General features: G+C 32.3%; 1 protein-coding gene across 1 annotated transcript; it reads right to left on the reverse strand.

The window, feature by feature from the left end:
- Positions 1-3,704: 3,704 nt before the first annotated feature.
- On the reverse strand, positions 3,705-11,453 carry LOC122597214 (SNF2 domain-containing protein CLASSY 3-like). Its single transcript, XM_043769836.1, has 10 exons — positions 11,402-11,453; positions 9,645-9,770; positions 9,419-9,523; positions 7,982-8,173; positions 7,553-7,798; positions 7,132-7,320; positions 6,935-7,048; positions 6,083-6,468; positions 5,861-6,013; positions 3,705-5,522 (listed from the first exon to the last, which is right to left on the reverse strand). Exons 1-10 carry the CDS (start codon positions 11,451-11,453, stop codon positions 3,705-3,707), a joined length of 3,381 nt encoding a protein of 1,126 aa, XP_043625771.1.
- Between the last annotated feature and the right edge of the window lie 802 nt (positions 11,454-12,255).

The raw sequence follows: 12,255 nt of genomic DNA on the forward strand, positions 1-12,255 counted from the left end.
GGGGTGTTTGGTAAAATGTAGTAAACTAGTAATATTGGATAAAAATGTGACAAAAAAGAAAAAAAACACATTCGGTTCTTTTGATGACACTAAAATTAAAATATTAAAAAAATGAAACAAATTATTTTAAAAAAATATCAAAAAAATATACATAACTTAATTATTATCCTTACTGAATTGTGATCTTTTAAAGTTATTTATAATTTCATTGATAAAGTTGTTAGTCTTAACCCTTGAATTAAAAAATCAAGGGTCAAGATTTAAACATGACTTTAAATCTTGATCCTGGATTTCAATCCAAAGGTTAAGATGTTTTCAACTTTGTAAAGTTGAAAGCAACTTTAGAAAATACTCATTCATTCTTATCATTTTTTCCAATTTATAGAGAATCAGGAGAATGAAACTTTACACTTTCTCTTTTCATTCTCTAATGCAATCAAACTAAAAAATTATTTCTCATTCTCTTTCCCTCATTTCTATTACATTCTACCAAACACCAAAGAGATTTAAGATAATTAATGTTAGAATTAGCTAGTCATCTCCAGTTTTACTTTAAATTATGGGTTAATTTTTTAGAATAATATATCCTCAAGGTTTTTTTTTTAAATGAAATGTAATTGTTTATGGTTTATATCCCGTAGTTTAAAGTATTTTCTTTTTCAAAACAATACCACAAACACAACATTATAATTATCTATACTATTTGTTTTATTTAAATTCTTCTTTTAATATTTATATTATTTTGTTTGTTTGTATTTAAATAATAAAACACAAACAAAAGTTTTGAGTGACTTGTCCATTTGACATAGACATATATTAACGAACGTGAATATTGTAGTGGCGGTATGGTATGTCATTTATGTTATGTATATAAGTGGTTGTTTAACCAATTGATGTAACAATCTTTTCAAACTTCGTCACGTTACAAATATTTTACAAATATTATATCTACTTTTTGTTGAGAAGCTTTTGTTGAGTTATTTTAAATTTTAGAATGTCATAGATATACTAGTCATCCCCATATACATAAACTTCCTAATATAACGGTAAGTATATATTAGATAATTTATAGAGGGGTCAATATGCGGTTAGTACATTTGCTAAACAAAATTGTCCTTTTGTGATGTAGTTAAAAGGTATGATGCATCTTGGGTAAGAATGGCAATCGGTCAGGTTCGAGCCGGGTAATGTTAATTAACCCGAACCCGATAAGAAATATGTTATCCGATACCTTTCGGAGACCTCATCGAAGATAAAATTATGTCCAAAACCCGAAACCTGACCCGATAAGTATGTGTATTTTTCCAAGAATAATTACTAAATTTGTATGATTTGATAAAGGATATTATTTGTTCTTGATGCTTTGAGAAATGAATGTTTAAGTTTAAGAATATAGATACAAATTAGTTGATATTACTGTGGAACATCGTATTTACAAAGATGGAATAGACATTCAAACTAATCACTTATAAGTATATATAGATATAGTTATTGATATTGGGTCGGGTCAGGGTAGACATACCCCAGTCGCTACCTGAACGGGTTTGAGTATTGAGTATTCTCATCGGATATCGGGTTGCCTATCGGGTCGGGGTTTTTTTTTTGCGATCCCTATTCTTGGCCAAAAATGTAGGATAGTGTTCAAAGACATCTTTGCATGCATCTTTGAAGACATTTGGAAAGAAAACAAAAAATAAAAGGGAAAAATGAGAGAGAGATTGAAGATGAAGCAAATGTGTAGATCTCTTATATTAATAAAATAAGATTATGATGATGTCATTTTCTTTTAAAAGAATTTTTCATAACATGTTAATATATTATCTTAATGTTTTAATGACATCATCCAAAAAAATAGACGAAACAAAACAATTTCAAACTTATTTCAATATATAATAATTTTAACATAATTTTAGTATATGGAAAATTTTTATTTTACTTAATTATTTAGGAGCAAAATATAGAAACTAAAAATCAAAACTCGTATAATTAATTAAACTTTTCATAGTATATTTTTTAAATTATATAACTATTGTTTTTCTTTCGATGTCATTGTAACTTAAGTGAAATGTTAAGTGTTATCAAAAAGGTTGATATTGAAATAGAAAACAAATTTGTAGATTAAAATTTATTATTGTAATACTATTTTGAAGTTAGAAGTATGAGAATTGAATAATCAATTTATCATTAGATTTTTAATATAACAAATGTGATTTATATATATGACTTTTAAACAAATTGTAATTTTAACACCAAATTCTATTCAACTACCCGCATAATATGTGGGTTGATTAGCTAGTAGTCTATATTTCGGAATTTAGTTGTTTTGTATATTATTTTATCAAGCATTTCTTCTATTTTGTTCAAGTATCATATAACTCGATATTCGTTTCCCATATTTATTTTTTTATTTTTATTTTGAAATGCAGCAACGGATAAATGATCAACACCCCTCATGCGGAGGCGCCCATGCCCGTTCAATCCCTGACAATGCCCTAAAAGTTTGCTCCCCATGTATTAGATAAGTATAACATTACTAAGAACCGCTCACTACATTTGGCAGGATTCGAACTTAAGACCCAGTGAAAAACCCCAAGACCACTGGACTAACACCCAATGTCATTCATTTCCCCTATTAACAAATTAAATGGGTTATGACTTATGAGGTACAACTATTCAATTATCTATATCTATACTATATTATAAAGCAAATTTTCCCTAGATTTTCAACATTAAACTTAAAATTTTCAATATTGATTTTTAAGTACTTCCCCAAAATGTCCCTCCTATCTATTCTATATTTATCTAAAATAACTATAATACCCTTTCTCTCTCCTCAAATTTCAACCAATCGTCTTTTTTTTCTCTCCTCCATAAATCATGTATTCCTCCAATTCATACAAAATCTTTTATCTCAAAAACCGTACATCGATAAATTATAAAAATTGTATGGGTGTTCTTAAAATTTGATGCTCTTTCATTAGAAATGTCATTCAATATACTTTCGACAAATTTTTAAATTCAAGGGCGGAGCCCATACGGTTAAGGCATTTAACTATCATACTCTATGACATATCAACTCTTATACCCTATCATACTCTATGACCTAGGTATCACCCTACTATCTTACCGCCGCAACGCGCGGGTACTTGCTCTTGTTTAAGGTAAAAAAATAAAAAAAATATTAACATAAATATGGTTACAACTTACAATTAAAACCCCATAAAAATGAAAGGACCTTCATAACTTCTATACTACATAGTATACACTGAACTTATGGCTCATTTGAAACCAATATGCGATCCAGTAAGAGTAATGTCTCAACTATAAATGAGATTAAAACAAAATACTCAACTCATTCAGTGTTTGTTCATTGCAGTTAAGAACCAAATAATATAATTTCCCAAAAATATCAACTTGCTAAAGATAGTTTTTCATTGGTCTTAATACTTTCTTAGTTTCTTATAATTATACACAAGAAATACGGAGTACTACATAACAAAATGTTTCAAACAAGACCATCGTAGGTAGGAGTAATAAACTAGCTAATGATCACATGCCAAAACATCATACAAAAGACTGCCAAATATTCATACATGAAGAACTGATCTTAGATCAATATCTGCTAACAGCACAAAATATTTAAGTTCTAGTGTTATATTCTTGATTCAAGAACTCAAAAAAGCCCCTTAAAAACCGAAAACCTTCTATGAAACTCTTGTTTCATTTTCGGGGTACTTGATCTTCTTGAACATATGTTTTAATTCATGATGGTCTACCATATGCTGCAAGATGTGATCATCCATCACCTTTTTACTCACTTCCGCCCTAGCCATGGAACCCGAGGAAAAGACCATCTCAGCCAAGCGTGCTTTTTCAACCTGCCGATCATACTTCTCCTCTTCAGTAGTACCAGCCGCCATCAAATGGTATGTGTACACCACCTTCTTTTGGCCAAGTCGATATGCTCTGCTGATTGCTTGTCTTTCGACAGAGGGGTTCCAAACTACATCCAAAAGAACAACACGAGAAGCACCATAAAGATGAATGCCTTCAGAACAACATCTTGTAGATGCCAACAACACTTTCACTTTACCGTTTGGATCATTGAAATCATTAATAATCTTTTGCCTGTGCATCTGATTTGTCTTTCCTCCAATGACCATAATCTCCGTCCCAACATTCCAACCAAAAGCCCGAGCAACTTGGTCCTGTAACAACTTAAACGGCCTGACATATTGACTAAAGATCAAAACCTTTTCATGTAAGGATACACTTAGGCGAATAAGCTCCAGAACAAATCTGGTCTTCACACCACAATCGGGTTGAAGTCTCATCTTTTCAAGTTCTTGTTGGTTCACTGACTTCTCTTCTTTCTCGGATAATGAACAATGCAGGATCAAAGAAGGGTGTACAGAGACCAACGCTACTTTGTATTCATACTCAAAAGTAGTTGTCATATTTCCCAAATTTTCAATAAAACTCTTTTGAATTGCAGGTGGATCTAGAAGAATGACAGCTTGTTTTAAACCTGGAAGCTTGCTTTCAAGAATATGTCCTTTATGGACATGAACAAACGGTGAAATTATCTTTTTGAGCTTCTCCACATCTTCATAAGTTGATCTACTTCTAGATCTCTTCGTGTTTTGTTGAATCATATCTGCAAAAATCTTTTCATTCATAATATTAGTTGCTGTTTCTGGCCTTACTAAACGTAGGGTATTGAATAACTCCCGAAAGTTGTTTTGAAAAGGGGTTCCTGACAAAATCACACGATTTTTGGTTTTAAGCTTCAAAAGTGTATTCCAAATGTTGCTTTCCTGATTACGAGGTGTGTGTCCTTCATCAAGAATTACTAAGCCCGGCATATCCAACAAAACGTTCCTCATTTTTTCAAGACTTTTGTTCTTGGTGTTCGAAATCCCAGCTAGTTTTGTATACAAATTGTAGCTTATACCAAGAATGCTACCTCCATTACTCCAAGAACTTATCTTCAGAGCACGGATAAAATCTTTATTATGTCGGGAACTACCATTGGTCCTGCCTTTTCTCAGGTCAGAACAGTTGAGGTTAATAAAGGAAAAGCCAACTTGCCATTTCTCAAATTCAGCTTCCCATGTTAGTAGCATGCTTGCTGGAGCAACTATTACCGGACAACATCTGGGAAATCTTTTAAGGAATGTCTCAATAAATACGATTGTTAAGAGGGTTTTCCCAGTGCCTGGAGCATGTGAGATGATGCAGCCACCGCCACCACCACCACCTCCACGTGGACCAAGTTTTTCTAGTCCTGAAAGCTCTATAGTTCCTGCTAAATTTTCCCACAAAAATTTGAACCCTTCTTGTTGGTGGGGATATAACTGAGAGCTGATACTAGTAGGAATAAGTTCCCACACTGTTCCTTGGGTTTCATTACACATGATGTCAGGACAGTCTGAAGCTTCAAGATATGGATTTCCAAAACTAGACCACTGTTGTTCATCATAATGATAACTTCTTTGTGATCTATCTGGTGCATAGTTTGCCTGCAATACAATAGCAATATAATGTAATTTAAAACGATTTGAATCCATATTATTAATGTAATAGAAGAGATAGTTTTTGGGATGTGATTTGCTTTTTGAAGTTGTATAATCACAAAAAAGATGTTTTAGGTTTGACACATTCTTCATTATCAAAAGAATATTACATAAATTTTATTATGTCTAATGAGATAGGAGTATAATCTCAACTTATGTGAAAAGGGTAAATATTTTTTACATGAGTAAAACTTGTTTATCAAAATATTGAAAAGACGCAATAATCAGATATTCACATACATGTCACAGGATAATGAAAGAGCATCAAGAATGAAGTTACTCACTAGCTTCGATATCACGTATCTGCTCTCAAGAAGGACAGCACCACATAAACGACACCTCAAGCCCGTTTGCTCTTCAAGGTAAATGTCACTGTGCTCCCCTCTTTCACAAAGGTTAACAGTGTCATTGTGGTCAGCTTTCTCTTGATTATTTACCTTCATAAACAAAAATTGAAATTAGAATGTATAACAGATAAGAAGGGGAATGAATCTGATATTACTAACCATGGGAGTTCTATAGGAACCAATTTCTTCACAGTCGAGCACAAAATCCATCTCTTCAAATAGGCCTTCTGCATTGAACTCATCAGTCTTTTGGCTCATAGACTCATCCTCACTATCTTCAAATCTGAATTTTAAAGGAAGGCAATCGCCGCCATTTTCTCCAAGACCAGCTTTATTTTTAATAACTGAATCCAAAATATCATCTATAGAGCCACTTGATTTACTCATTGGTTTTTCATACATTTTCTTCATGTTTGCTTTTTGCGCTGAACAATTCGAATTTTTCTCCCTCTTGGTTTCCTTTGGAAGTTGGTTCTTAGTTGTGGACTGGTTCTTATTTCTCTCACGTCCAATAGAAGTGAGTGGGTCTTCATCATCATCATCATCTGCGATTTGAAGATCCTTATCAGCTCTATTCAAATTTGAACATCTAAAGTAAAAGTCGTAGAGGTGGCAATATGGGTGGGGCGACCCGGAGGTTAACATGTCAAAATAGATTAGTTTTTTTGGAATGGGCTGGTTTGACCCAAAAGAATCATCGTCTCATATAATACTCGTAAAACTTTCATAAATAACTAGTGTGTCAACTATGATAATTGATAACACAAATATTGAAATATATTGTTAATAATCCAGATTTTTTTGAATAATGTGACTTACGTTTTAATAGATTATAAGGTAACTTTTGACCCATTTCCTTTGAAGCATATTGTCATGCTTGTTTAAACTGTCAGAAATAATCGGATAAAGCATAGCCCAAATAGACTCCTTCATAGGTCGGTCAATGGTCTATTGTTGCTACATCTAAAGAACGGTGATCTAGAATTGGGGAAAGGAAAAAAGTCTACATACAGTAATAATTAACACCTTTTGTGCTTGAACGATTCTTCTTCTTTCTCTCAGCTAATCCAGACCGTATTTTATGTTTGCCATATTTGAAGCATTTTTGAAGAGCTTCATCAGCATCTGTTATGATTTTTAACATCCAGATAGGATAAGAAAAGAACTATAAAATGTAGAAGCAATAGGCAAGAAGAAAAAAACATCACCTTCTTGTTCTTCTAGAACAATGGTATTCTCTGAATCCGAGTCATCTGATAAGCAAATAATGTTTGCATGCATGCGGGTTTTAAAGGAGTTTGCTGAACTATAACCTTTACTTTTCGTTGAGATATCCGTGCATTCAATATTATCAGTTTCCTTTAAGCCATCATTCTCTTTCAATGAAACATGAGATTCTGCATTCAAGAAAACTCAGGAAAAAAGGATAGGCAATTACTAAATTAAGACTAAAAAGTAACCAACTTTGGTCTCATTTCTATTTTAAGTAACAAACTCTGTTTTTCTATCATAAAACCAACTAGTACTGAAGGTAAACAGTTTGACTAACTAAAATAGAAACCCACAAACTTGGAAAGGAAAAGAAGTCGTATAAATGAATAAAACAGAAAATACCATAATAGCTTTTACCTTCAGAGTCACTTCCTGCCCTTTCAGACTCATCAGTATCAATTAAGATATATATTGGGCTTATATCCATTGGAGAGTGCTTCTCTGCTGGCTGCTTCAAAGTGTTGTTTGGTAGAGAATCATCATCGCTCTCATTATCACTTGAACTTGATGGATCATCTTCAATAGACTGATACGGGCGTGCTTTCGTATTACTTGTACTCGCGTGATAATGTGTGTGTGATTTTGGAAGATCCTTGTCAGCCTCTGTTACAAAAGTAACCGTTAACAACAATAATACTATCTGTTACAAATGTAACCGTTAACAACAATGATACTAAGGGGCCATAATAGGCAGGATGGTCGGGTTATGGGTCAAGATGGGTAATTTGTGGTATGGGTCTGAAATTGCATATCCTAAAAATAGAGATCAAAGAATAAAAGCATCACCTTCTTGTTCTTCTTCAGACACATACACATAATCTGAATCTGAGTCATTAGATGACTCACTAGAAATATTTATGACATCAATATCATTGATTTCATTTTCATCTTCAAGCTCATCTTCTAAGAATGATTCATTAACTTTCTTAACTAATTCATCAACTTCTCTTTTAATTGTTCTACAAAACCCTTCAGATCCTACAAAACAAACCATACGAAACCAGATAAAACCCAAAAACAAGTTATGACGACATTCATCTACATCAATAACTTGATGAAAAACAAGTTATGAAAACCAAGAGACTATGCGTCCGGTTAACAGTTTAGGACTAATTTTTTTTTTTTCTGGCTGTGTATGTTTGTTACACAATAATGTGTTTAAAACCACATTATCTCCCACTTTCATTGCCGTTTTTTCTTACTACAAAAAAATTAATAAATCAACCAATGAGTGATCCACCATCTTGAACTTATATATGATGTCTTCTCCTACATTAAGTTGTATATAAAATACACGTTTCTTAAAAAGAAAGAAAGAAAGAAACTGCTGAGTGCCGCCTTCCGCGGGTTTTGAGCCCCAGTACCTCGACGGTGTATGGGGGAGGTTAATATATAGGCAGACCTTATCCCTACCTAAGTAGAGAGACTGCTTCTAGTTTCTACTTAAATGGTAGAAAAGGCCCTTTAACCTTTGCATGGGATTTCATGGGTTCGATCCTTATCCCATGCAAAGATTGGAGGGCCTTTTAATGGTTTCTAGAAAGGATAATGATAAATCAACCTAATTGGTGTACCTAAAGATGTGCCTAATTGTAAGATGGTGACATGTGGAAAAATCAGGGGGCAAGATTAGGAAAGAGAATTAGTGGAATCCACATGTCAAATTCTTAAGGTTTTAGGCATATCTTTAGGCATGTCAATTAGGTTGATTAATCATTTTCCTTCTAGAATAGTAAAATATAGTACTAATACCATTTATAGGATCTTTTTCCTCTGCAAGCTCATATGACTGATCAACTTTCTTAACTTCTATCAACTTTTATTTGAGTTGATCTACAAAACCCTTCAGATTCTACATACAAAACCATATAGTACAATCCAAAACAAGTTATGAAAACATTCATTTACATCAATAACTTGATAAAAAACAAGTTATGAAAACCAAGAGACCATACGTCCGGTTAACTGTTTAGGACTAATCTGTCCTAAACCGAAACCGGACTAATAGATCTATCAGTCACTATTTTCTTTTTTTTTTTGCTGTGTAAGTTTGAATCACAACTGCATTAACTCCCACTTTCATTGTCGTTTTTTCTTGTAAAAAATAAAAAATCAACCATTGAGTGATCCACTATCTTGACCTTTTAGCCTTTTCTATATCTACTAATTAACTTGTACATAAAATGCACCTTTTTAGAAAAGTAAAATATATAGTACTAATACCATTTATAGGATCTTTTTCCTCTTCAAGCTCATCCAACAATAATCCATCAACTTTCTTAACTTCATCAACTTTTCTTTTAGTTGATCCATAAAACACTACAGATTCTACAGAGCAAACCATACAAAAACCATTAATAAAATACGGAAACAAGTTAAGAAAACATATCAATAGTACGTTTATTAATTAACTAGACTATAAACATGTATATATCACAGTATTGATCACCTGCTTTAGAATCCTTGTTTTCTTCCAAACATTCTTTTGGAAAATCTTGTTTAGTCCTACTGCTAGATTGAGAATCCCCTCTTTCTCTGTTTCGCTTTCGGTTTCTTGAACTTGGTCTGCTTAAGCCTATACAAACATATCCTCATTTTATTAAATAAACCAATCATATACATCCATAAACAAAACAGTAACGAAAAAAAGAAAAGAAAAAAAAAAACATATGTGTGTGTGTGCAATGTACGTTTGTAAAACTGAACTGATTGATGAAGGAAGAAAAGGTACTTTGATAATAAAGTTCCCATTGATGGCGAGTTCGTTTTCCAACAGGTGAATCAAAAAAGCTCATTTTGATCAAAAAAAAATATATATATAACTTCGTTAGTTCGATCAATGGATAATGAAGAGTCGGATGGTAGTCTTATTCATGTATGTGCAAAAATATATGAAAGTGAAGTGTAATAAAGATGAAGTTATTAATAATGTGATGTGTTTCTGTTTTTTTTAGCTTGATCTTTCTTGCTGTGTACGAGTATTATATCGTCTGCTCCTCACTAATGTCTTATTGGTGGTTGTTTTTTAATATATATCTGGATTTTCAAAAGAAAAAAGTTATTGTGATGTGATAGAAAATTATTACTACTCCTTTTTGCTTTGTAACTTCTCATAAATTGTATATCAGATTTTTTTCATATATATGTATGGAGTAGAAGTAGAGTTTATTTCCCATATATGGAAATTTGGAATGTGCTATTTTCCATTTTTGTTTTTTTATATACCAACTAATGTACGGTATCTATATATATTGTATTATAAATAAAATTTAATATGCATTATACATGATTTGTGAGTATGTAATAAATTGTAATTAAAGTAAACCGATGATCGAAGCTAAATAATGATAAACAGTAATAATTAATATAACATATGTGTGGTTAGTGTTTTGGATTTACCTTAAACTTTTACAATCAAATCAGAATCGGAACTTGTAAACATAGTGGATGACGACAAATAACCTTGTGATTTCGAATCGTAAACTCAAATAACTTATTATAAGTAATATAAGTAATAGGGTTGAAGAGTTGAGAAAGAAATAGAGACAATTCAATTAATGAGAAAACGATCAATCAAATACGGTTATAATGTGTTTTGTAGAATTAGAGTTTAATTTTAAGTCTAATAAGGAATTTGAATCTATATACAATTAAAAAATATAAATTAACTAATAAATAAATTAAAAGGACACATGTCAATCAATGATTACACCACTTGTTGTTTCAATAACATATCAATCCTGTTTTAGTTTATGGGTAAATGCTGACTTATATGAAAACCAATACCGACTTATATAAAAACCACTTTTGTTTTTCAATATATGTATTGAGTAGATGTAGATTTTATTACCGGTATCATCTTAGTCCTATACCAATACCGACTTATATGAAAATCTCGACCGATACCATTTTGGTGAATTTCCAAATCAACACCAAAACCGATACGGAATGATACTGGTCTCATATCGATCCCCAACGTAATTGAACTAATAATATATTAATTATTATTGTGATGTGTTTTACTTATCTATACTCTTATTGAAAATTATATGGAGGTGTTGAAAAGTTTATATACTTGGGACATGCAATTTTACTTTTTTACTCTCACTTCTTCTCTCATAGCTATCCTCCATCTCCCAATAAATATCTCCTTCTCTTAATAAATACAGATCAAGATATGATATACTCAGGGAAGAAAAAAAATACAGTCACGTACGCCTCCTTCTTCAATCACGATAGTCACGACTTTATATGCCATGTCTATGGTATCCGCCGCAACGTGCGGGTAACATGCTCTACTACTATATAAAAATTAGACCCCTATGTTAAAAAGTTTACAATATTGGGACATGCGAAATTACCATTCTACCCTTAATTAATTAACTTACACAATCATTCCATAATCTTTTAAAAGATATATTCACTATCCCTAATTTCAAATATATTTGTATCAATTTCCTACACCACTTAACGCTGACGCCATTACTATCCGTCGACACCACCACATTGCAACTAATGTCATCACCGCCGCATTGCACGGGTACCATGCTCGTATATAAAATGAAAAAGAGATGTGAAAAATAATAAGTACCAGGACCTACGATAAATGCCCCACATATATATAGGCACATAAATCACAACTTGATAAGTTATGTTATTACTAGAAAGGATTCTCATCTCATCTACAATCCCTTATAAAGAGGATTGGGATTAAGAAATTAAGTAAAAAATTTCTTCCCAAAATACCTCTACATAAAACATAAAACCCTTATATATTCTCCTTTCTCCAATTCCCTCTAATCATTACACACTCTTATCGACCTAGCTTCTATCATCCTCCGTTGTCGCCCCCCTTCTCCACCGCCTCCCGCGATCTCCACCACCGCCTGCCTTCCTCACTTTCTAGCTGCTGCAACGCGCGAGCACAATGCTCGTTTATAAATGTTACCTCAATAATACTCTTTTTAACTCACAGTTGTAACTTATAACACACTAACACATAAAACAATAATTTACAACCTTGTTAACCATTGGAAATTAGAACAAAAATAAGAATTTAA

Source organism: Erigeron canadensis, chromosome 4 (genome assembly GCF_010389155.1).
Source record: "Erigeron canadensis isolate Cc75 chromosome 4, C_canadensis_v1, whole genome shotgun sequence".
NCBI lineage: Eukaryota > Viridiplantae > Streptophyta > Magnoliopsida > Asterales > Asteraceae > Erigeron > Erigeron canadensis.